The following is a 27,440-nucleotide window of genomic DNA, read 5'->3' on the forward strand; positions in this document are numbered from 1 at the left end:
TCATGTATAAAGTATAGTTGCATAAATTATGTTCCCACAACTAAATGAGGTCAATTTGTAAGTCAAGGTAAGAGTCCAAAAGATATACTACCTTAATAGCTAGCAGAGTATACTCCAACAGTACATCCACAATCTGAATCAAAGAGCTGTGACAGTGATTCAGAATAGTCGATGTACCAGTCAGAAATAAAGTTGCTTCAATGCGCTCTAGAACAATATAGTGAACCAGTTCCATTTTAAGAGTGACCTCCTATTTTTAGCACAGTTAACTAGAAGTTAAGACCAGCTATCAACTTTCCAAATAAAAAAATTATAGGTTAATAAAAATAGAACTAGACTACACAATGTTTTGTAAGTAACCTGGGAAAGAGGTTCATAGTGCACAGAAAGGACCCAACTAGCACGTCCACAAAAATCCTAATAAGTGACGTTCCTATGAAGTACTAAAAGGCAGCAATATCCTTCTGTTCTCCCAATGAGGTAGAACAATTAACCTTCTTAACATGCCACTCTGGTGCAGATACGGATTTTTACAGTATTCTTCGGTAGCAAATCCAGGATTACATCTTTATCCCCTCCTGTTGACTAAGTTGCGATAATGTTTTCTTAATGCGCAAAGCTGTTAGCCTAGCAGCTCCGTTGGCATACCAGCATTCTCGCATAATTTTTGCCATTACTCGTAACACCTGCAAAGGAAAGACAAGTAAATTATATGTACCGCTATTTCAGTGTAACTCATGTAGCCTCTGTTCTGCTTAAGCCTCTTCATGCGTTTCTGAAGTCTATTACTGGTACTACAGCTGCATGGAAGAGTATGTTGTATAAAATACTCAAATTCTTACTTTATTTACAGAAAAATAAAATTCTTTAACACACTGGAGAGCAGAACTAGTATTTTTCAGTAGAATTTCAGCCCATGCAAAAATATTTTAATAAAAAATTAGTAGCTTGTAACTGTTTTCTGAATTTTCGCATTAGACAAAAATACACTCTTTTTTATTGTACCTCCAGTTAAGGAGTTAGTTCAATGTACAGCAATTCAGAAGTTTATCAGCTGTCTTCCTCAAAATGAAACTGTCATAACTCTGAAAGTGTCTGAAGTCTTTTTATCCTTCAAGTAGCCATTCTTTGAAATCTGTGAATGCTACTACACAAGAAACAGTGCAAATAACAAAAACTGATGATGACAAAGTAATAACTACATTCCAAGATTTTACACTCACAGCTGTATTACATTGAGCTGCTAAGTTTCCAGGATTGAATGGCAGCATTTAAAAAAAATGACTCTACAGCCTGTTGGTGTGTATCATTGCCTTTCTCTCCTACCTGTGTTCTCTTGCCCAATCTCTTATCTCAAGCCTTCACCCATGTATTCATTTCACATGTGCCACATCCCAGTTCCCTCTTCCATCTAAAATACATCATATCTTATCAATCTCTTATTCCTACTGTAGCCTACCGCAGCTATTCTCCTAAGCACTAAATCAGAAAGCATTGGTTCTAGCCCTAGTTAGGTTCCTAGATCAAGCAATATCAACAAAGTTGGCTGGCAAGTCTCAGCTTCCTAATAATTGTGTTCATTTTTCAGTAAGTGCATACATTACCAATTCTGAGACACACAAGGTACTAAGGCCACCACAGTTTCGGATGAAAATTCCTAAAGGCATTTACTATTTTGGCCAGTCTGTAGGATATTCCTTTACTACACGATGATTGGCCAAAGACTCCTGCATGAGTTAGTTCCAAGCAAGCATTCGCATGAGGCAGCACAGCACTGTTTAAGATACCATTTGTGTCCCAACAATCAGTATTGCTATGCTGGCAGAGTATTGAGCTGAAACTAGCAAGTCCACTTCTTGAAAGAGATAACTAGCTTAGTTGTAAACCAACTGGCACAGAGCTGATTAGCTTATTTATCTTTACTATCCCTGTTGTGGGTTAACCCCAGTAGGTAGCAAAGCCCCACACAGCCACTTGCTCCTCACACCCCAAAGTGGGATGGGGAAGAGAATCAGGAGGGCAAAAGTGAGAAAACTTGTGGGTTACGACAAAGACAGTTTAATAGGCAAAGAGGGAAAACCAAACCAAAACAAAGAAAAACAACTGATACAAAACCAATTGCTTACCACCATCTGACTGATACCTGGCCAGTCCCTGAACAGCAGCCCCTGGAAAACTACCCCCTCTCCAGTTTTATTGCTGAGCATGACATTGCACAGTATGGAATATCCCTCTGATCAATTTGGGTCAGCTGTCCCAGTTACATTCCCTCTCAGCCTCTTGTCCACCCCCAGCCTACTCAGAGTGAGAAATCGAGAAAACCTTGAAGCTTTGTAAGCACTGTTCAGCAATAGCTAAAACATCAGTGTGCTATCAAACTGTTTTGGTCAGAAATCCAAAACGCAGCACCATATAGGCTGCTGTGAAGAAAGTTAACTCAATCCCAGCCAGATGCAGTACAACCCCCAGTTGTGCAATTTATTTGTAATGATGCTTCCTACATAATATAATTCAGGCTAGCTTTAATTTACATTAGCCTCACCTATACTTTATAGGAAGATATCCTAGAATCCTCCACGCAGGGTTAGCCATTAGTTTTTGTAAAATTGCATTAAATATTAGCATATAACGAAGCATCAGTGATGACATTCAATAAAGCCACAATGATCAGAATGAAATTACGTTCTCCTAGAAGCAACCCTTCTCCCTTCAACAACAAGCACAATTTTTAAGCCATTGAAATCAATAAAAACTCTAGTGTCCGTTAAAGCAGCTTTAGCAAGGTTAGTTAATACCTCACAGCTCTGCCATCTGTTTGGAATATTGGGCCTTAACTTCTGCTCACACACAACTTTCCTCATTTCTTCAACAGAAGGATCTGAAGGAACGAGGTCATAGTATGGCAACTGGTAATCTTCATGGATTCCTGTAATAGGTTGAAAATAGCTTTATTTTATCTAACACTAAATTATATATTCTTCACTTTTTACTGTGTTCTTTATCAGTACCCTACCATTTTCTTTTTTGGTTTTCATTTTTAAAAGTTACATTACAATAACTGACAAATAAATTAAAAAAATAATCCTTAACCATACCTTGGGAGTGCTTACATTACCCTTGAAGAATTTTTAATTTTGAAATTTATATATTTGGAAAAGATGAAAGCTATGTCAAATCTTTCATATGCTATACTAAAGACAAACTTCTTGGAAGCATGTGATGTATAATAGCATGTTTTATTTAAAATAAGGTATGGATATTATCTGAACACATTCTAGCTAGCCCTTACTTGTGATGTTTGCCCCTTGTTCTCAAGGACATTTAACTTCACCCTTTTCTCCCCTCTGTATAAAGGTTTTAGAAAAAAATTAATACAGACAAGGATATTTCCTATTGTCTTCAACACGTATGGTTCACCAGTTTACAAAGAGGTCAAATAAACCAGTTACCATTTACAGGATTAACAATTAGAAAGTCTGAGACATACTGGCTATTACCTTGCACCATTTTTAGAGCAAACTGTTTACTCAAACTTATTCAGGTTCTATAAGTTACTTATAATTCCTCAGTATGTCCAATTTTGTAAAGATTGCCACATACCACCGATCGAACATCGCCGAGCTATTTCCCAAAACACTAATCCCATTGCATAGATGTCTGCTCGCTTGAATGACTCAAAGTGTTTCATATTTATGGAATCATCTAGAACTTCAGGTGCCATGTACCTATTTGCAATAAAAAAAGAAAACATTTAATTTCATAAATACTGTAGAGAAAGTTCAGTGCTACTGACCAGCTCAAAATCAAATTAAAATATTTATGTGGAAAAGGAGACAGACGAAAATCTGCTTCATTAAGGTTATCCAATCAAAGACATTTCAGCGCAAAGAGCATAAGAAGTAAACTGAGAGGAACAAGCAAAGCAATAGGGGGAATAAGTAAGATGTGAGACAACAAACAGAGCCATAGACCTGATAGACATGGGATAACAGAGACAACGACAAAGACCAAAAGTCTCCAGTTGCTAACTGCTGGGCTATTAAGAAACTCCAGGTATAGCTTTAGAGAGGACCAGTCTGGATGTTGTTGTCCACTTATTAGCAGTTACAAGAGGACACAAGAATTGTGGATATTCAAGGGAGGCCTGTGGGACTACGCAATGCTTATCAAGAAATGTTTAGGAGAAGGGTAACTGGGAGGAACAAAAGTGGGGCAATAGCTAGATAAAGAATATCAAAGGGGTCAGTTGCATAAATAGTTGCCAGTCACTATGCTTGTCTGACCAAACCCTGCAGCTGCTTACCGCAGTGTATCTTATCTTCTTATTAAATCCTATCTTTTTATGCAAGCTCACTCTCAACCCCACATGCACATGTGCTCTAAGGACTGCACGCCAGCAACTGGAGGCAGGCACGAGTGAATTCAGAGCTACCAACTGGAGTCAAATAAGGGATGAAGTTGTCCTTGGGCCTGGGGTGCCAGCAACTGGAGAGAAGGAGGGTCTCAGCAGCAGCAGCTGGAAGGGTAACTGCAGATCCTAAGAGCACGTATCTGGAGCTACTGTGGGAGGATCAGCATGAATTCTGGGTCAGCAACTGCAGTCAGACAGTAGGTGAAGGCACCTCTGGTGCCAGCAACTGGGGCACATGAGGGTTTCTGCTTCAGCCACTGAAGTAGGACCATGGGTCACAGGCTTCACATGCCTACAAGTACCAGCTACAGGGGAGAACTGGGATGAGAGAAGCCGATGAGCTGGCCTCTCAGCACCAGAGGGCATCACAGGTCATAAGGTCTATGTGCCTGGGTGCCAGATGCTGGCGTGGGCTGGAAGGTTTGTATTCTCCCTCAAGTCTGGCATGCATGGCAGATATGCATGGGTGTAATTCACTAGCAAACTTCAAGCTAGTCTAGCCAGCAAATAGGTGGCCCAGGCAGGGATGTTTGACAGGGGGAGGGCCTGCACTGGTATTCAAGGGAATCCATACACGTAGGTGTGCATATCAATACATGCATCTGTTTGCTACTGTGCATGCAGCCTGGCTGGTGAGTAGGAGATCTGTGGAGCACAGAAGAGGGCATTAGACACACCAAGGGTTTGAACTGATAGTTGGAGGATTCATAAACATGCATGGGCTTGTAAGGCTACATAAGGGAGCATGTGTTTTCACTAATGAAGTTCATTCCTGATCAGCTGAAAAGGAAGGAGACTTGGCTCTCTATACTTATATTTTATACAAGTTCTGACAGTGTTTTATGTGGGTGTTGAAGACAGCACATGGTGTGTAGCAATCTGTGTAATCAGCTCTGTCGCTATTGTATGTCTGTGTACACTCAGGCTCACTACTGGTTGAATCCCAAGCAGGAAAAGCAGCTGCCACATCCATGGGCCTGGGACAGACAGAGCCCCAGGCCTTTGGACACATCAGGCTGGGCTCCAGAGGCCAGGGAGGAGGAAACCCCAGCTCCTGGAATCTGCCAAGGTAGAGAAGCCACCTGTAACATCCCCAAACAAGACTAGAGAGGGAATAGAGATGAAGGGCTGGTTAAAAAACTAGCACTGTTAAGGATTCTTTGGGAACAAAGGCTCCCTACCATTGCAGTACCTGATTCTTCATCATACTGTCTGTAAGTCCCACCATAAACCACACCAGGCTTTTTTTTTTTTTTCTTTGAGCAGTAAACTCTATTTGGGTTACACATTAACAACTGTGCTCACAAGAAAAGTTTACTTTATCAACATCTCCTGCAACAGAAAAAAATCTGTGACAGACCTTCAACTGAGAAACAAGGACTGAAAACTGGTCACAGCATCCAAGTTTACCTTGTTTAGTGAACAGGCCTAATGTGGGAACATCAAGCAAAGTGTCAGTGTGGACTGCATTGTGAGAGTTACTGAGAGCAGCATCCCTGCTGGCTGCTGGAAAGAATGAATGGTATTTGCTGCATCAGTCAACATCAGCTGTAGCATTGCTCCCTCAATCTGGTATAGCTCTGGCAGCTAAATCCAATATGTAATGTTTAGCAGAGTTCAGTGTGTTTCTCCACATCACTGCATCAATCTCAAGCTGACATATTAATGAAGCAGGCAACAATACTAGGGCTTTGGAGAACACAGTTAACTGGTAAAAAAGCAACACACATAGAGTACTGGAATGGAATACCATGTCAGGCAATAGCTCAACCTCTGGAACAGCCACAAAAGCCTATGCACAATTTCATTTAATCAACATAATATTAGGATTTTCTTTTCTTAGTACCAGGGATGGTAGACAGAACACAAGACACTACTTAAAATAAGTTTCAGGACTATCAGACCTTTTAGAACTCTCTCCATATGACATACAAGGAAGCAAGGGCTATCAACAAAAGAGCAAAACCACAACCAGTAGTCCAGAACTTCAACAAGGGTTGCTGACATGAGAGTTCTCCTGAGCACTGTACAGGCAGATAAATTCCCCACAAGTGATAAATACAGAACAAGCAGCAAACAACTGTCTGAACAGGAACGTAAGGTTTACTTTGCCAGTATTTACTGAATGGAAGCAGAATCTTAAGTTTACATGTATCACAATCTTTGATATAGACAAGGCCAAATTATCAAAAACTTTTTAATCAAGAATGCAAGATTGTGGTGGGTGTTCTAATGCTTTCCAAGGTAATTTTGCATTATTGGATAATCTTTTTATGCTACTTCATGTACTTGACAGTATAGTGATCAACTCTGAGTCTAGTAGAAAGAATGTGATCTTAAGATCACATGGGGATGAGAAGAGTGATGGAGCTGGAAAAGCACCAAAGAGCCCAACTGTATTGCAAGACTGTCAGCCAGAATCACTTATACAAGCAGTGAGGAAGATTGTCTCAGTTTCTGTAAATCATCCCAAGGACAAGGGTTTTAGCAGAAAAGATCGTAAGAGGCCTGAATGTGGCAATGGAGCTGAATTCATACCCTCAAAAGAAAAAAATCCTCCCTCCCATATTTGACTTCCATTTAATTTATTGGCAAATTGACCTTACCATGATCCTCCATCAATGCATTTAGATTGGCTTTGGCTTCCATAACACAGAATGGTGACTGACTGCTCAAAAAGTCTGAGAGATTATTGCTGGAACAAGAGAGGCGAAAGGCAAGAAGGTCATCTAGTGCGGTTAGCAGATTAGCCGTTTCACGGCCATCAGACAAAAGGGAGAGAAACATGCATCTCCTTGTCAGCTTATATATTGGAAACACACTGCTATGTAGAGTAGTTTTCTCCAGAACCTAACTTTGACCTTCTGAACAAGGTCTGCAGCTCAGCACCCTCCAAGAATGAAAGGATAAGTCTACAGAGGAGTTTACGAATTACGTTAAGCATGGTCTTGCCAAACTGTTGGTGCCTGCTGACCTCTTCCCCCCACCCATTTTAATCCAACATCTCTGTATTGGCTGCCTAAATTTCTTGTACAACATTAGGGAGCTTGGTGTCATCAAACAGGCCCCATACACAACATCTCCCTTCACCAAGCCTGTTCTCCACAAACATAGCTAGAATTCTGCTCATATTTGGTTTACCTAAACTGCAGATAAGCACCCCTGTTAAGGTGGAATTCGCAGCCAAACTTTTTAAACACAGTCTACTTCAACTACCAAAATTAACAGTTGGGTCACACTTCTCAAAAAAAAAAAAAGAGAATGAGGTTTGTTTTTTGTGGGTTTTTTTTGTTTTTGTTTTTTTTTTTAAACTACCCTCAGGGAGTGAGAGAAGGATTCTATTTCCTTCTCTATTTAAAGCTCACATTCCCTGCTTTATGTTGCAGGCTGAGCTGTGAAAACACATGGTTCACACCCTCTGGTAAAGCTATTATTTTCTGTTCAGAGGCTTAAAGATTCATTCAGTCAGAGAGAAGGACTATCAGTCTCACTCAGCACCTAGATCACTCGCCCATGAGCAAGTCTTGCTGGCTCCCTAGACCATACATTTTTTTATAGCAGACAATCATTAGAAAAATATAAACTTAGCCAAATCTCCCTGAACTTGCACACAGAGCTTCCATGTGCAGAAGAGGTATCAGCAGTGGCAATCAATGGGAGTTAAAATTGTCATTGAACAGGTAAGATCTGACTTTATTATGAGAAATTAATCAGAGGTACAGAGTTACTTGGCTAAGAATGCACAAGAGGGAAGAAGAGGGGACCAAGCCTTTTATGAAAATGAACAATTTTCAGAGAGTTAGAAGTGACTAATGTCTTTAAAGTGGGAAAGAGAGTCCTGCTGCTACTGCCCACTGCAGCAAGCAAGTTACTACAGCTTTATCCTTGTGAAGAAGTATAAGGCAGATGAACAAGCAACTTAATGGCATCTATGCAAGAAGAGATCTTGTAAGCAGTATCTACAGACACAGCTGAAAGGATGCTTTCGCCAAAGACTAAAGAAAGCAACCGATTTGCACATCATTTTTCTCTGCATGTAGGTGTAGTAGAAAGTACTAAATCATACGTGGTATGCGCCCTGCACACAGCTAAGTTTGCAATAACAAATTCCAAAGCAGTCTGCTGTTTTACTACCAATGATTACTAGAGACTGAGAAGCAATAATGCCCAGTACTTTGTAATCTAGTAGTTCACAAAATAAATCTCATCTAAAAATACCACACAAATGGTCAAGTCGGCAAAGGACTAGTACGGCAGAGTTTAAAACAAAGTAATTTCTGTGATATAATTGTCAGCAAAATAAATTTTCAGTACATGTTCTAAAAGTTTTTATTCATAGAGCCTTAAAAAAGGAGTTTTTTTGTAGTTTTTTGTTTTGTTTTCTTCCAAAAAGCCACAGCAGAGGGGCATCCCAGTTCATTGTAAAACCTCAATCACCACCACCCCCCCCCCCCCGCCCCACAGTATCACTCACTAAAGACATATATAATATTTTTTTATGTATGGATTGGAGATTGGATAACATCAACACAGAATTGTCTTCAATACTGCTAGGGCATATGCTGAAGTTAATCATGTACAGCCCTGAAACACTGGTCTTCCACACATTTCTCTGACAGATGTACAAACTTCAGTTTGACGTATCACTAAACCTATAGGCCTCAAAAGGACAAAAAGTTGCCCAGATCTGTTGCTGTGGTTCACTGTTAGTGCTGCTATCTCTGTATAGCTGCACAGATTACTAAATGAAATCACTCTCTTCAGAACAGCTTCCAGTTATTATTGTCTGAAGGTTCAGCCAATAAGCTTAACTGCACTTGTGTTGATGGAGTTAAACAGCTCTGAGTTCTTTTGAGGACAAGAAAATCTGTATTTCCAAATTCAGAAGCAGGCTTTAAAAGAAAGAGAGTATTCTGACTCATCCATTGATAATTCCATTCATGCATTAGATGACAAAGATGACTGCTGTTTTCAGTTCTTGTATTTCTCTCAAAACTATGATCTCATGAAAGCCTGCGGCTAAGATTCTGCACCTTGCATGTTCTACCACGTAGGCCTCACACTGAAAAAAGATCTGGCTTTTTACTTTCACTGACAATATCCTGTCTTACACTCCAGACTGGGCTGCAAGCAACATTTCCATGCAACACAAGGCAAAAAGAATAAAGATACAGCAGTGAAGTCTCTAGAACTGTCATTCATGAAGTCTCCTAATTGTTTTAATATATACTTGTGCCCTACAATATTTTGCAAGTTTTCCTGTATTTTACACATGCTAGTAATAGATATCAAGATTCAACACGCTTTTTAAGTGCGTACTGTCTAACTAAATTACCAGCTGGCAAGAAGTGCCTAGGAACTGTACCTGCCATTATTTACATTTTCCTGCTGCTTGTGTTTGTACCCACAAAAATATCTTCTATATGGGACAAGAAACAAAACCAAAGCATTTTATTATAGAAGTTGCCTGATACATCATGTTAATAATTTACCTTTTTGTTCCCACTCTGTGGTTTGGGGCAATATCAATTGTGTCTGTAGCTGAATCATGCCTAACTGCCAGTCCTAGGTCTGCAATGCAGCATGTTCCGTTCTTTTTTACCAATATATTTTTTGATTTCAAATCTCTGTGGGCAATCGCTGGTTTGCCTGTAAGGGGGAAAAAAAACCACATCTGTAAAAAAGAGAATTGCTTTTATTCTAAGCCTCATGCAGATTTTGTTTGAAGTTACAAAATTCCTTCCAGTTCTGCTGCTTTCTGTGCATCAAGGTAACTCCTGAAATCAATCATTGTGGACTGGCTGGCTGTCCAAAGTACCTTAAATGTCTACCATATTACTCTGCTCTACTGCTCCTTTCTCTCTTCCTGCAAGTATTTATTGCATACACATACTATGTGCCACAAAAAGTTTCTAATATCTCTGGAAGTAGATCCATAGTGCTGTCTCAAATAAAAGTTAAGATGATACTACAGGCAACATTACTTAATACCTTTTAATAGCTGTTTTGTAGGAAGGATTGTTACATCACAAAACCTGGATATACCACAGAAAGGAACGTAAAAAAACCCTTCCAAATAAAGAAGTTCATTAGTTCAGAAGTTATCAAAGGTCTCAAACAGACATTTTTCAATTCAGTCAGCTCCACAAGGGATTAACTTGTACATCTGCTGAGTTCAGCTGCCTTCTCATCACATAAGTAGCTATGTGCAAAGCAACTACACCCTGAAAAGGCTGAATTAAGAGAATTATAGTAGAAAGAACTATATATATGTAATTTTTAGAGACTACAGTATTACCCACATGACAGGTTGAATAGTTGTAAGATTACCTTGCGTGCCAACAATTTCCATGTGAAGATGAGCAAGACCACTGGCAGTAGACAAAGCTAATTTTATCATTCCTTCAACTGTTACTGTATACCTGTTCAGGTAATCAAAGAGTGATCCATGCTCATGATAGTCTGACACCAACCACAGCTGAGTCCATGTGCCATTGTCTGCAAAATAACACTGGCGTGAATACCACACATACACACACAAGAGACAAGCAAACAATATATGCCACAAAATATTACACAATGCTTATGAAGTACAAATTACATTTTGCAAGTAGCCTCAGCCAATGAGACTCTTAAATCTTTACTGCTATCCCTGTAACATTTAAATGCTTCTGTTAAGGGCTGGGACTATCACGCAAGACTTTCTGAACAGCTTAGTGAGTATTCTTTTATTTAAACTAAAAGACACATGCCACTATGATTCTGAGGTGAACTATTCAGGGTATTAGCCAGGCCCTCCCTTTCCATAACTTTTCTGCTTGCGAGGAACAGTGCTGAATGCATGATGCAAAACTAATCCTGTCAGTACTGGTCTAGTACAGTATTGTCCAGGCTACCTATAAAAAAAAAAAGGCCTTTCAAGTTTTGCACCCCCGCCTCCTTCAGTGTTCCTATAACCTATCCAGCCTCAGTCTGGGAGACAATTTCCACAGTTACCGGCAGCTGGTGGATTATTTCCTCCTGGAGAAGCAGCTTGCAAGCAGCAACTGGACACATTACTTCAAAAACAAATGCCACCTCTGGTGACCTCTAAGTTGCTGGCCAAAACTGAGGTTTCCAGGAGGCACAAGAGCAAACAGAATGAAAAACACCAATTATGAGAAAACCAGTTTGCTGTATGATTTTTCACTGAAGTATGAAGAACAAGACAAGCCATAATACAGTTGCAGATATCCCAAGGCATACAAATGACAAATAAGAAGGAAATTGTTCACTTTATTAAACTAGTGGATGAAAAATGCCTTGAAGCTTAAGTCAGAGAGAAGACTATTAAAGGAATTCAAATCAAGAGGGGGGCAAAAGCATTTTTTTTTTTTACCTAAGAAGTAGAAACATATCCAGAAAAGAACAATCCTGCCACCAAACGGGTTCTCCAATTTCGTTTTGTTATAAAAGGCACTCTCATGTGGCAGATCTGGTAAGTGTTTTTACAACTAGCTACTTTCATAGAAGAGTCTTTCATCTCTTTAGAAGACTAGTTATCCATAAAAGATTTCAGTTGGACTTCTATCCTGAATTATACAGTCACTATTCCCTAAGAACAAGTGAGAAAACTCAGCACAAGCCAAAGAGATCTCATTATGTGGTAGCCCCTAAGGATTATGAAAATGCATACTCAAGAACTAAATGTGAAGAATAGGAAGGAGAGAAGCAAATTCAGAAGTTAGCTCCTATGATAAACATACTGAAAATTTTTTAGTTTCCAAATACGAGGTTCTTACATTTCCTTCCCCTCCTTCTCCACTCCCTTCAAAGAACACGATTAGCCCAGAAAAGTCAGAGGTACAAAAATGCCCTATCTACAGATTGAGAGACTACCTCTATAGAAGTACTTGTGCTTATATTTAAATAAGCACTTAGGTGGTGATGGGTAAGCTTTTAAGCATCCCTTCTACTTGGATGTCTCTAGGGCCCATGATGCCATTAAAAATAATTTTTAAAAATTATTTAAAAAGCCACCAAATGCTTCAGAGTAGGGAAATAAAAGTCTAATCTACATTCAAACAATTCTCATAATGGAAAGAGAATTCTGCCTTGCTACATTCACAGAATAGCTCAACTAAATCATTAATTTAAACAGGCAAAAGCAATCAGGCAAATGCTCTAACCAGAAAAAAAAAACCTGTTAGAAAGCTGCTATTGCAGTGGGAAGCTTCTTATAATATTCCCACAGAGGTGACTCCTAAGCTTTGTTTTTTTAAAAAGAAAAAGGGAAAATAGAGATTTTTTTTAAAAAAATATCTTAAATTATTTTACAGTTAGGACTGCTGCTTCTTTTGCTACTTCACATATGGCATATGAGCATGAACTCGTAGAACTCAGCATACTATCAAATGTGACTTTTTCCAAAGTCAACTATGGTCCCTGAAAAGTCAATCCAACAATATGAGCTTCACTGAACCAGTTCTACAGAACCATTAGAAACAAGTATGTGTTCACAGGCATATAAAAGGTACTCTCAAACACCTATAGTCAAAGAGCTCCAAAACCAGTAAACAGCATCTGCCATGAAGCTTTCAATCACAGGATTTGCATTATCAGGTAAGAAAAAGTAATTACACTCAGCAGTAATTACATACAGTAGCACAGTCTTCCATGACAAGGTAACCCAATTTATTTAGTTCATATACACACCACGATCAAGAATCTCAAGCAATTTCAGAATGTTCAAGAACATTAAAAACTTGCATATATTCTTGGAAACCTATTTAAGAGATTAGTTATGGTTATTTAATCTGTTTGCAAGAAACCTGAAAGTATTATAGACCATCAAAAATCACTCAGAAGTAAAAGGTTTTTCTTCTGGTGTTCCAACAAGATTTTAAATTCTGAGTAAAGCAGCTTTCAGATGTGTTTTTAGAAGACCGATTACAGTTTGAGAAAAACATTAGTGAAGTCCAAGCAACATCCATCTTAGACAAGCTGCCTCTTGAAGAAAGGAATTTATCACAATTGCTTCATCAAATATATAATCAAGTGAATTCAGCCTTAATTGAAACTTAAGTGAAAAATGCTTTTTTCACATTGGTACTAGCAAACCAAAAATTTGGACTTGGCACATGCTTGTTTTTAAACCAAATACCAGGTCTTAAGGTGTGATAGTATTGCTTGGTAGAAGAGTTTTGAACAGCAGACTTACGTTCCAAGATGAATGTTTAAAAGAAGTTACAGAAACTGCCTAATTGCATGTGTTCTCTAGTGTCATGTAGTAAAGTGTTTCAAAGCAGACAGTGGGATACATTAGCCTTTTTTGCCATGCAGATCATGTAACAGAAAAAACAGAAGAAAAAGCAGTGAAAAGATCAGATACAGATGGGACCTATAACTAGAAAACTCTTAGAAAGGAGATATTCAGGGAGATGTCAGGGAAAACACCTTTGTCTGTGGCTGGAAGACAACCAGTATTTTGTTAGTGAAACAGCTTGACTCTATCACATCAAGACAGTCATCTGATTAAGTTGATGTAAAGCACTTGAGCAGTGTAGATTAGCAAGATCTTCCAGTCAAATTCCTTCTTCTCAGGCTAAAGTCAGAGCTTCAAAAAGAATAAATGGCTCAAATACTACTTTTCCCAAGAGGAAGGAATTCTGCTCCTTTCTCTGCAGCATATCGCCTAACATCATTCTTGGGGATCTTCTTACCATGTAAGGTAGTCTGACTGAACAAAAAACTTTCACCTAGGGAAGTACAGCTTTCAATTAAGGGGAAGGAACGGAGAGACTAAAGTGTTTTAGTGCATAAAGTTATCTGAAAGCACGCAGTACAAGACTTCACCTTACTTGTAACATGACTACAGACAGTTATGGCTACAGACAGCTAATCCAGGGAAACCTTTAGTACTGTAAGCAGAGGTAGCTGCCACTGCTCTTCTGCTAGTAGAACAGTGCACATAAGTAGTCCCTGATACACTTCACAATTAAGTAACTAGGTTAGAAAGAACCAAACAAAAAAATCCACCCAGAAACCAAACTATCTGTTTAGGTAGTTCAAAACAAGGCAACACATGGCCCAGAAAGTAATTTCCCTGACCTAGCAGTATTTGAAAGTTAGCATATACTCCTGGCTAAGTAAAAAGCTACCCAGAACGCAAATATGCTAGCCAGACAGAACACAACTGCAGTTAAAATCATTCAGTGCTTCTCAGTCTTCAAGCTGGCTTAACAGCAGCACCTATTTCCCAGTAAATTTGGGGATGGGAAAGCAGACAGGTTGGACCAGCTCCTGTAACCTTCTGAACACCATACAGCTGTGGGGAAGCAGAGAAGGAGAATGTGCCATTAAGGCATGTGGAATGTCTAAACAGTGTAGTAGAACAAGGAGTGAAGACAAATAGTTCAGTCACAGGTTTTATGACTCCACCATCCGAGCTGAATGCCACTGACTTAGCTGATCTATCTGCGCTTGTAAACACTTTCTAATCTATACATGTGCCCTTCTACCTGAAGGCACTTCCTTAATTTTATAACTACAACGGCCAGCCAGATGTTCCCCAGTAGTTGTGTTAAGAGAGACCTAATTAATGCCTTTACTAGTAGCTAGAATTGCAGCATGACACTGGCCCACATTTACACTACCAACCACGTTTCAGGAGATATGAGTCCTCAGCATTTGTGATAGATACACAAGAACCCACTCCCAAGAATTCTTTTCCATGTATCACTGAAGATTTCAGTGAGCACTGAATTGGGATTGCACAAGGAATTCCTTGTGCTGCTATCATAGTCATCTTTGCAAGTTCAGACAGTCAGATTCTTACAGTCTAATGACTTTGTGCATTCCAGCTAGGCTGTAGTAACTCCTGAACGCATTCAGTCCACCCTATATAGAAATGGATGCAAAACCTTCACTACTATTATTGCTGTGAGCCAATACTTCATCTTGCAGCTGGCACCCAATAAGCCTTTATCAGTTAGCACCGGCACCTACTGGTGTTTTTAAGCCATTGGTCTCTAAAGCCATGTTGTGATACACTCGCTCCTTCTAGACTACCGTGATAGTTCTTCCAGTTTAGCCGGTCTGCCATCTCCATAACAGCCCCTCCATGTTCTTCCATTCAATGGGATACAGGTGGCCTGAAGTATTCTAAACAAGAGTTGAAGAATTAACCTCCTTCAGCATTCAGGACTTCTACATGCTTAACCCAGAAAGAATGGTGCATATGTATTTCCTCACTGAGAGACTGCAGAAGGTTATACTGAGAATTCTGCATTGGCGAGTTAAAAATAATAATCCAGTTTTCCACCTCTGCTGAGACAGAAACACTGTTAGAAAATAGAGTCAAGAATAGCAGCATTTTCAACACATCTTTATCCATTTTTCATAAACCAATTACCAACTAGTTCTCAGGAAAACAGAAGAGCCTTGCCCTAAAGCCTTAAAGCCTCAAGTAACAACACGATCTATCAACTAAGGATTTTTTCTTTGTATGTACAGCATATTAACAATAGAAACCAGGTACAATGTTATATCACATTATATTATATTACAAGGAACATAACGATAACCAAGTCAAATGGAATTCCAACCTATTGCATCTGGAATCTGAGCTAGCAATCAGGAAATTATTTCAGGAACCCACTCATTTAGGAAACCTTCTTCATACCTCCTCTGCACAGCAGTCAAATGTATTTTTCAGACAACCTGTCTATGGGTTTGGGGCAAAATGGGAGACAGGTATACTTAACCACAGTTAGATTTTGTTAAAAGTTACAGCTAAAGTATTGCAATATATCCTTTATGCTTTTAAGTGAGACAGTACCTAAGGCTTCTGCAGAGATGGATTTTCATTTATGTCTTTAATGCAACTGATCTACTAATTTTAAACCCAGGTTCCAGATACTCCAGTAGGTCTATCAGAACAAATCCAAGCTCTCGCAGGTGCTATTAATATCCAGTACAACTTTAGGCATAAAAGTAAGACAGTTTCTAATGGTAAGCATAATAAGCTGCAGGAAAAAGTTGCCTGGTATGCTGTAGGTCTGCAAGCTCTTGGGAGGTGAACAAGCTGCACAAACATCTATTGGGAGCAAGTTAGCTATAGGTAACCCTTTCCTGGAAGAGGGAAGTGTTCTGCATAACCTCTTGGGTTCTGTTCCTATTTTACAGATTTATATAGATATAGAAACTTGAAATTAATCTAGTGATAATTAAACAGAGCTCTATTTACACATATACTTCAACTACACTAAAACCATTTAGGAATTTCTCACAAAACCAAAAGCCCTTTAAGAATCCAGGCTGTCTGTGGATTCTTGACTCCTCCCTAAGGTGACAGAATTTGCTGTTAATGCTTTCTTCACAAAAAAGTCAAAGGCCATTTGTGGCGAAACATGTAACTTCAGATTAAAATAACTGAATGAAACAGCATAATGTTTTAGCTCCCCTTAATGTAAGAAAATAAAAATTTTTGTGTCTTAAATTGGACTGCAGAAAAACCCAAGAAACTTTCATCTGACTGAAAGCACAACAAATGAAGTTGGAAAAACAGTTAAACTGTTCCTCGTAGTAGATACTTAAAGGGCTTATCAGGAAAGCTTCAGGAAACAGGTACAGTTTTCTAATACTAGGAACAAATTATTAATAGTGTTTTTCTGTTTTCTTTTCTAACTGGAGTTCTAAATGAGTAACTTCTCATATCTTAGCCTTAAAAATGAATCCTCTACCTCCTACCTTATATTAGGACAACAGGATTAGACATGATCTCTTCTGGTCCCACACATCTATCTTACTAGCCCATTAGGGAATTCAGCAGATGTGTGGGCTGAGAGGATAAGGCACCTCCTTTTTGATACAAAACTCAGCTAGTGTTTTAACTTGCTTGTAGAAATTACACTTCACTAAATATCCAATACATTTTTTTTTTTAAGATTTAAACAAAGCATATTTTCCAGAAAAAGGAAAATGCACTTTTTTTCCTTGATTAAACCTATGAAAAGCCTGCCAAACCCTGAAACACTCTAGTAACAACATTATTTTTTACTGCTCTTAATTGGTTCCTCACAACTTTATATTTTCCCCCTCCATTCACCATCTATTCTGACCAGGTACAGAATCAGCAAAATGAATTCATAGTATCACTAACCTTTGTTGTCTGCAGCTATAAATCCAAGAATGTTTTCATGTCGTAGCATAACTGTTTGATAAATTTCTGCTTCACGAAACCATGAGCGTTCCTCTCTTGAAGAGAAGATCTTCACAGCAACTTCTTCTCCTCTCCACTTCCCTCGCCAGACTTCTCCAAAGCGACCCTTACCAATGCTTTCTTGAAGTACTATAGTTCTTGCAATTGTTCTTTGCACAAGTAAAGGTAAGCCTAAAAAGAAGATTTAACATTAACCTTAAACATCACTATACACAATAACAACTTCTAATAAGTACTAAACATAAGATCCGTATTCCATTAAGATATATCTCTTAGAATGCACATAAACTCTCTTCAGATTTTAACAGCTTGTTCTGAACTACTAACAAGCATGCAGGTAAGATGTTGCCTTCAACCTTAAAGGTCTGCAAAACAAGTACTCAGACACTATGCCAAACTGCCTCTACAGTTGTTAAAAAGAAGGCACAAACGTCCTTTCAGTTTAGAATTTTGACAGTCATTGAGCCATAGAGTTTTATTTTAATGAAAAAGAAGAAACAAATCATGAAGCAAACAGGACCAAGATTGAGCAAGATTTTTTGTGTTGTGTTGGTTTTTTTTTTGTTTTGGATGTGGTGGTTTGGTTTTTGTTTGTTTTTTTGGTTTTTTTTTGGTTTTTTTTTTTTTTTACAAATCTGCCCATAACTCTCCTGGAAAAGCACTGCAAGAGCACTTTTGCCACCAATTCATTTACTTGATTTATCCCTAGATAAGACTCTGTATTTTTAAGTTAAAACATGCTTATCAGCAACACTGACTGTCAAAAGTTCACACTCATGCCCAAGTATGCCCATAGCCTGTTAGTACTCTCAAACCACTGTAAAAATAGGAAAACATCCTTGTAACACAAGCTTCCCATTTTACAGGCCACTCTCGTGCCCCTCACTATAATTACGCTTGAGAAAAATCCTTACATTGATGAAGGTTTTATAGCTTCAGAACATCTATGTGCTCTCAACTCACAGCACCTCATAGCGTGTTTCAGTAAGTTTATACAATCAAGCACTGGCATCCCCCAGTCAGGGTGGGGTTTTGTTTATTTTAAATCTTTCCTGCTGTAACTGCAAGGCTTGCCGCAGAATTCTGCGGTGATACTACGCTGCAGGATGAACGCATCAGCCAGGTTATCTGCTCACAATAAGCTCTTCTGGTATAGGATTATTTCATTTAAATCTAACACTTTAAGAAGTAATCTATTACTCCATAATCACTGTTCCAATAGTTGATAGAAGAACATCTGTACTTCCTTATGCTATAGAAAATAAATCCCAACTAACAGCTCAAATAACTAGTTCCTGTCCATTTCTGGGTGTTCTTTGCTAATACAGCACCAGAAGGACATCTGACCTGGTCAGCAGCATTGCCGTGCTTGTGTCTCAGTCTGAGGAGTGCAAATTAGAATACTGCAGTATTCAGAAGAGTTTCTCAAGACTTCCAGACCTACAGCAATTTTCTGCATCATCTGTGCTGACAATATACCTACTTCAAGAAAGGAAGGTGAAAGAGTGGGCCACCGTACCAGTGATTTAATCATTGTCAGGTGCTGCAGTAACTCCTACTGTGAAAGTTAAAATTTTTGCTGTAATAGCTGTGCTCAGGTCATTTGTGCTGTGTGCCCAAACTATAAAGGCTTGTCTGTAAAGCCTAAGTTGCATTCTTTACAAACTTTTGAAATGCAGAAGAGGCCAGACTAGAACAACAATACAGGACCAAACTCAACCCTGAAAATGTAAAATTTAACTTTGTTGGCCAGAGAAAGCTTCCTCCTTAGCACTTATGTACTACTGCAAAATCCACTGGCAGATGTTAAAATGCAAGCTGATTTTGTATACTTGAAATGGGCAATATGCCTAATATTTTCTTTTTCCTACAGCTGTTTCAGAAAAGTGTTTGTACAGTTTCAAATGCACTGCTCTCAATTTGCTGTACCATTTATAAACATCCCTTGTCATTTAAAAAAGATGTCCAAGGATATCAGCTAACCTCTGAACAGATACTAAGCTCTAAACCCTCCAGACATGAAGGATTTCAATTTCACATTACAAACCCCCAATCATCACATTAACATGTCACAGTACAATAAAAACCCTGCTAACTGTGATCCTTGCTCCTATACTTATTTTTACAATATTTACAAGATTCAACTTGCTTCTGCTTTTTTTGCAACTGTGCTTTCTCTTATTACTGCTGCTGAAGAAGACAAGATTAGAATCCATATTTATCCTACACCCGTAAGAATTCCTTAGATTTTTTTTTTTGCAACTGAGCAGTCTCCTCTTTCTGCCACAGAGGAAAGACAGCCCTGCATCGCCAGGAACTTGAGTAACTGCTTTACTGTAAACCAGACTGCCTGAAAAGTAGCTCACTGGAGATACCTACGACGTCAGCCTTTGACATACACATTAGGCACTACTGTACTTCATGCTCTTGGAGTACAGCTTCTTTTAACTGTGCACGAACAAAGATGACAGCCAGTTTGCTAATCAGGAGGATGAGAAAAATTCAAGCCCATGTTAAATTCAACAGCAGCTTATAACATTTGGCATCCTGTGTTCAGCCATGGTCACCCAATTTATCCCTGGACCCTTCACCATCATAACAAAAGTATCCTCAAGCCTTATGAGAGTTTAAGAAAAGAGTTCTTTTCCTTTTCTATATCTTAATTATACTCTGATTAGTTTAGACCAATAACTGTCCAATGCATAAGAAGTTTGTACCCGATTTGGATAAATCGGGAATTAAGTTCTAAAGCACTAGAGATAGTCAAAAAAAGCAGCTGCAAGAACTTCGTTCTTGTTCATGTTCTTGTGCGTAAGTCTCTGCCCAGATGAATTCCTCTGAAAAGTAATTAAAAAAACAACACCATGAGCTGTGAAAAATCTCATTCCCTTCAAGCTTCCATGAACCGCAGATAAGTTTTTAAGGAGTTTTACATTCACTTCAACTGACTTGACTTTACATCGATTTTTTGGTGACCATTTGCATTTCTAAACACTTTTAAGTTCCTGCTTCAAGTCACCTACCATAACAACCAAAGCTTCTGTTTTAGCCAATTGTTCCTATTTCCTCGCACCTAAGTTACTCTGTCATTTGTGAGTTGGAGAGGAACAGCTGGGCATCCCAATCTGTCTACACAACATGTAGTCAATATTTAGAGATTTGCATTATGATCTGGAAATAATTCTCAGCTCCAAGAGACTTTGAAATCCTTCTCTTAGAAGCTGCAGCTTCAGCAGAAGGATCTATTTTAGATGGTCCATCAATTCATCAAACCTCCAGCTGTTTCAGGTCTTGTCCGTCATGGAACAACACTGCAATACTAACAGAAGTCAAGACTGAATAATTAATAACAGCTTACTATTCATCATTGCAGAAGATGAACTGTACTTCCCTTTTCATCTGAGTAGAAAGCTAATTTTTGGAGTTTTGATCACTTCTGTTTTATATGTATTCTCTGAAGAGAATACCATAATACAAAACTGGTAGAATCCTTTTTATTTGACTACAAGCTCTTTTGGTCCCTCAGCATGAAATTAAGAGCAGAACATGTACTTTAGGTCACCAGACTAGACACTTCCTTAGCTGTGCCTCTTAGGTCCAGATTTCCATTGTGTTTCTTGCAACCTCTCATTCCAACAGCTTCCCTTTCACACAGTACAGTTTCTGACAGGCTTAAGTACTATTTTAACTAGCAGCTCTGACTTTTCTCCCTCCAGTGACACTGTTCCCCACCCCCAGTTTATTCCATAAATGCACAGTCTTTTCTATTTTACATGAACTGTACCAAAGTCTGGATTAAAATACACACTACAGTGAGATTCAATTGGTGCACATGTATTTCAGGGCACAAGAAAATCACCAGTTCAAGTGCTAGGGCACTGTCAATTTATATAGTCATTGACCAATGTTTAGATGAAGTGATACAAATCACTGCAAATATATACACTGCCAACAGTACAGAAAACAAGTACTTGAAGCACCTCCTATCCCACTGTCATAATAAAAGGCAAGTATAGAACACTAAATAAGGCTAATACTTGTCTTAAACAGCTGAACAACATGAAACCCACTGCAGCTGAAGTTAAAAGATCACTCTTAAGGAAACATTCAGTCTTCTTTTACAGGGAAAAAGACTTTGCCTTTCAAACATAAAAACCAACTAGTGAAGAGCTTTCCTTAGAGGAGAGTCAAATCCAACCATATTTGTTGGTTTTCTTCCTCTGATGCAGCCATCAGTAGCCAGTGCTCAAATACTATAGTAGGTCAGGTGCTCTGGGAGTCTAGACCAGCTTGAATGTCCTGAAGCTCTGAAAACTAAGTTAATCCCCCAGCATACTGCTTTTACTTTAAGTGTAATTTGCAAATAGGCAAGGGAGGAGTCAGTAGTTTCTAACCATTTGCTCTGGAGGAAGAATCCTAAGTTTCTTCTAACTGGGATTCCCTGCTTTTCAAGAGCTTATTTTGAAGAAGTACTTCCAAAGTTTTCAAACATGGGAAGAAGGCCAGAAGGAAAATGAAGGAATATTCCTGATAACAAATGGAAAGACCAACTAAGTCTGAATCAACATTATCGTAGGCCTGACTTCTGATCTAAAGAAGAGTGGGAAAACAGCCATGCAGAAAGTGGCAGAAGTGCTGTGATTATCCACAGATGTTAAAAGAGAACTATCAGCCAGACAGCACTTTAAAACAAGTACCACTCCACACAGTTTCAACAGAAAACTTGGGTTTTGTTACAATTTTTTTCAACATTTGCATTAATCAAGTTCTAGCCCAATATATTGGAAGTTCTTCATTATTTGATTTAGTTACTGTTAGTAAATGAGAAAATTGAGATAAACGCAAGCTACTAAAGCTCCAGTTCTAACCACAGAGCAGCTTACCCTTTCATGATCAAATCTTACTTGGACACATGAGAACTTTCACAACTGAAACGAAACTGCCTACACACTTGGTGCAACCTCACCTTCTTCAGTGAAGATATGACTACAGATGACTTATTTTGACCTATATTCCAAACATGTTCAGCAAGTTACACTGATTTTACTGGCTAGAGCAATGGATTCTAAACAGTTTTACCAGTTACTGCCCTTGGGAAAGAAACATAACCTAGATGCTTGGGTTGTTATAATTTTTTTCAATTCTGGGAAATTAAAGAATTCAGCAGTTGAGAATCAAACACCAGTATTTCTTTGCAGAAAGTACTCTGAAAGGGCATGGGTGTTTCAGCAGATGCATTTGCAAGTTGTAGGAATAATTTGCAGTATTAAGTTATTTAAAGTTTTTAATAGTAGAAGGCTGATAAGAGGTTGCAGTACACAATCTGATGTCTCACTCCTTAACAGGGACCAGAGATGAATTAATTCATACAATGATTTATTTGACACATCAACCCCTATAAAACTGTATTTCTGTGACAGACCACCACAATCCTCTAAGCAACTATGTCAGGATTATGACAGCAGAGACTATATGCAGTGAACAGACTACTACCTCATCTTCCCAGCACAATATCTGTTAAAATCAGAATTAAAACAAAAGTTTGTGAAATCAAGGGACAGAAATTCTTCAGCTGTGGTCTGCATACTGCATCCATTCTATACTCAGAAACAGCTATTTGGAATGGAACCAATATCTTCTGTAAGGAGAGAACTGGCTAAAATATTAACTCAGAATATTCTTCATATATCAATAGCTACAGATATAAATGAATTTTCAGTTTAAAACTAAAGAAAAAAATTCACAAGTTCTCAAAAGCACAGAAGATAATTTAGATATGCTGTGCAAAACAAAAAAGTAAAATGACTGAGCCTTACTAACAGAGGAAACAAACCATTTACAATAGCTGACTGTGATATTCCCTGCATATCAGACTGTACTCTCAGAATGATGAAGAACAGTAGCAGCAACTCAGTGGTTTTTTATTTCACTTATTTCCATATGTTGAATCCTCACTGATATTGAATGAATCTACATGGAAGTAGCTTTTCTAGTAATTTCTCTAGTTAATTATAAGTTTAAGTAGATTTGACAATATTAAAAAAATTTGATGCCTTACAAGGCTCTTAAACACAGAGTAAATACTGCTAGAAGTGTGACATTACCTGACCCAGAGCCTGAAGTTGTCATATCATAAATTAAATCCTTTAAAGTAGTTCCTTCCGATATAAAGGGACGATCCAGTGAGGGATCTTCTTCACTTGGCACACGATGATGAATTACAGTACGATTATGACAAAGATATAGAATCAACATTAGTGAAATGCAGACAAAGCAGACAGGTCCAGCAATGACAGCAGCCAGTTCCACAGGTCCTAGATTAGAAGCTGGTTTTCCTGGAGTAGGGCCTGACAGCAAAAATAAAAGAAAATGGTAAAACTACTTCTTTCTTTTTATGAAACTAAATTTATTGTATTTCACAGTGCTCTTCAAATCATTTCAATGTATTTGTTAAAACTTCTGCACAGCAACTTTTTCAAGAATCAAAATAAGTATTACAAAGGACAAAAGCAACTGTGCTTTATTCACAGTTTCCATTTAACTTGCATAGAAGTCTTCAAAACTGGCCCTAACATCCCTATGCAAAAAGTTTAATTTCTTGTTCCGAATCTCCAGAAATTTTATTTGCAGAATCCAAGGTGTACTATAGGCCTTCAAATTCACCTACAACTTCAAAGCTTCTGCTCTTACAGAATTTCCTGTTTAAAAAAAATTGGAAAAAAAAAATCAAGTGTGTCAAAAAATCCTTACCTGGTGTTGGAATTGGAAGTTCTATTTTATTGCAGTGGTCTCTGTCACAGCAATAAGGCACAGTAACAACTCCATCTCTGGCGGAGGTGGCACAAACAAATGGCCTGTCTCGGGGAATCAGATCTATTTCTGCTATGCACATACTATTGTGTATGACTTTGTCTGCAGTTCGTGTTACTGAGGTAAAACACAGCCCATCTGTCACACATGTAAAGTTGTCTTTTGTACATAGATGACAGTAACACTGTAATGCTGTATTGAGAAAAAAACATTAATGTTAGTATTGGTACATATTCCGAGTTGAGAAACAACTTGAATGACTAAAGAAATAAAAGTTGAAAACACTAGGAGGCCTATAATCTTTTTGGTTACATAAACACAGAACTGTAACACTAAGAACAACACTACAAGGCTTTTTAGTGGGACAACAAAAAAATTAGGAGATGAGCAGATGAAAGAAAGTCAAATTAAAAGCTGAAGTAATCTCTCCTTATACAATTACATATTAAAAGAGAAAGGCTGCAATCCAACATGTTCCTCCAGGTAAAGAAGTTCCATTACAGTTCCTCATACTAAAGATCTAGATGTTTTAATAACACTGTATCCTCTACAGCATGCAATTCTGCTATTTTCACACCAAATACAAATAATGCCATTTTTTTCCACAATAACCATGGGGATAGCTTTAGTAAGTGACAAAAAGGGTGCTGCTCACTACCCAAGGTTAATACTTAATCCATTACCTGATGGCTTAAGTTTTGCACCAAGGGCATATAAAGGCTTAATCCTCATTAAAAACAAACCCTGAACGACCTGAGAACACACCCTTTCACACAAGCAGAATATAGTTTACATTTGCTATTTATGAAGCTACAGGAAAACATTGCCTTACATTACTCAAGTTCCTGGTTTACTAAAGCTATCCGTTGCACTAATAAAGGAGAGGGCATGGGGAGGGAAGCAGGAGTGACAGACTAATCATGTCTAGAGATGATCAGGTTTCATTCTTTAAATTGCAGAAGTTCTTGAAGAAGGAAGACTAATACTTCAAATTTCCTTTTCCATTCCTTCCTGCATTTACAGGACCAAAGTCAGACAGAAAACAGTGCAGTAGCAACAACAAAAATATCAATAAGCTCTAACTCCACTTGTTCATCTGTGAGGAGCAAAAGCTAGCACAGAACTTGTATACATGCTTGCAGAAAGACTAAAATACAGAAATTTAGACAAATTTATAATCTTAAACGTTCATGCCCAAAACACAAAAATGCACTAAGCTATAAACAAGCCTCTTTCAAGAGTAGATACAAAATCTCACACCAAAGGTGTGAGGATTAACAGGTGACAGAGCAAAAGCTGTCACAAGATCTGAAATTTGACGTTTCCCTTAAATTCAAGAGTTTTAAGATAACCACCTGAATTGCCTTGGATTTTACACCCCTCTCTATCATTGCATATCATGGATTTAAATAAATGGCGATCTGATCTCTAATACATATTCCATCTCAAAATCTTGATTCAGAGTTGTATCCATTTCTCTGAAAATACCTCCTTCCCCCAAGATTCTGAATCAAACCAAATTATTGCCAATCAATCTCTACTGCTACAATAAAGATATAAAGTCCTTAGGATCCACTACAGAAAGATAACCCATGTTTCAGAGAGTCACCAGCCCACTCAGAAAAAGAGAGAAAAACATGAATGGGATTGCAAAATTCTTTGTTTAGTATGAAGATTATTGAAAAAATAATTAGAAGGTATATGAAATGAGAACTGGCACAGGGGAAGGTAAAGCTTCTTAACAGTACCACTTTTTGAAGATGCAATTCTGCATCTCCCATTAGAAAAGTAAGGAAAGTCTTATTATTCGGAGTTTAACTATAAGAACATTCAATAGTTATTTTCTGTTGGTATATCTTCAGTAATTTACACTTGAACAATTTTTTTTTAACCCTTTAAAATTTTCCTAAAATATTCACACATTGATATTGCCTTCGACTTTCTTAACAAGCAGGCCTTTATCTCACTTGCTTCATCCATGACTTTTTTCCTCCTATTTAAATAATATTCTTGGCTCATCGTAACTGTGCATGCATCTGAATGCCTCAGTAAGAGACAGATATTCAGCAAGACGTATTGACATTGAGTCACTGTACAGAGGCTGAGTTACTTGAAGTGAAAAGTGAGGTTTGGGTTGACCTTGCTATACTTACTCATCTTCCTGATCTTGTGAAGTTAGAGACACACTGATACCACTACGACTAAATAAAGCATTCGATGTCTTACCTTCCTCATGCATTTTGTTCCCAACTCTCTTTTGCTACAGAATTCCCAACCAGTGAGATTTGATACATTTTATACTTTTGTTCCAGTTTGATGCCGCTATCTTCTGGTCTCCTGCCGAGACACAGTACACCCTCACACACAACGAAATGGTTTCCCTGGCACAGACACATCGCTACTTCCTTCTGAAGCTACTCTCCCCCATCCCTTAAAAGTAGAAAACAATGTCTCATCAGGTGAATAGCCAAAGCTTCTAGGAATACAGGGGTCTGCTGCTCTCTAGTGGACACACTCTTAAAAAAACCCCCACATTAAAAATACTTCAGCCCTCTTTCTACTCTTGCCACTTACAATTCTTCATGCCTTCCAAACTCGAGTGGCTAACAGTGAGTTTCCATATTTTACTAACAGGAAAACTAATTCAGCATCTTCAGCAACAACCCGTACCAGGAGGAGAGGAAACGAAACTGGAATATCCTTGCCCATGTCTCGCTCTCCAGTTATCTAGGCGTAAAAGAACAAAGACTATGACTATATGAATGCATTGTAGATGAGATTTAACATCAGTGAGGTGAGGAGATGTCAGTGACCAAGTGTAATTAAATCACTCCATTCCTATAAGGAAGTGTTTTCACTTATAACTGATCTCAAAGAAAAAAAAATCATACTGTTGTCCTCTTGGAGATACAAATTTTTGCTTTGTCTCCAAGTAGTCCATATTCTTCTCAGAGAAGCATTACAGTAATTTTAAAAAACCTCAGACAGAAATCAGTCAGGTCTCCAAGTTCACTTAAA

The 27,440-nt window shown here is 38.3% G+C and overlaps 1 protein-coding gene across 1 annotated transcript; it reads right to left on the minus strand.

Annotated features, from left to right (window-relative positions):
- On the minus strand, positions 1–27,131 carry TGFBR1 (transforming growth factor, beta receptor 1). The gene is made up of 10 exons (XM_009700637.1): positions 27,055–27,131; positions 25,106–25,188; positions 24,363–24,614; positions 23,717–23,959; positions 17,553–17,783; positions 10,742–10,909; positions 9,904–10,060; positions 3,601–3,725; positions 2,796–2,926; positions 1–686 (listed from the first exon to the last, which is right to left on the minus strand). Exons 1-10 carry the CDS (start codon positions 27,129–27,131, stop codon positions 561–563), a joined length of 1,593 nt encoding a protein of 530 aa, XP_009698939.1. The 3' UTR covers positions 1–560.
- Between the last annotated feature and the right edge of the window lie 309 nt (positions 27,132–27,440).

The sequence above is a fragment of the Cariama cristata genome, unplaced genomic scaffold (assembly GCF_000690535.1).
Source record: "Cariama cristata isolate BGI_N322 unplaced genomic scaffold, ASM69053v1 scaffold745, whole genome shotgun sequence".
NCBI classification, from domain to species: Eukaryota; Metazoa; Chordata; class Aves; order Cariamiformes; family Cariamidae; genus Cariama; species Cariama cristata.

Coding starts and splice junctions, on each gene's coding strand:
- TGFBR1 (XM_009700637.1), bottom strand. CDS start 27,131: ATGGGCAAGGATATTCCAGTTTCGTTTCCTCTCCTCCTGGTACGGGTT. Junction 10,910..17,552: donor TATAGCTGCAGACAACAAAG/GTTAGTGATACT, acceptor GTTATTTTGCAG/ACAATGGCACATGGACTCAG. Junction 3,726..9,903: donor CACAGAGTGGGAACAAAAAG/GTAAATTATTAA, acceptor TATTGCAAATAG/GTACATGGCACCTGAAGTTC.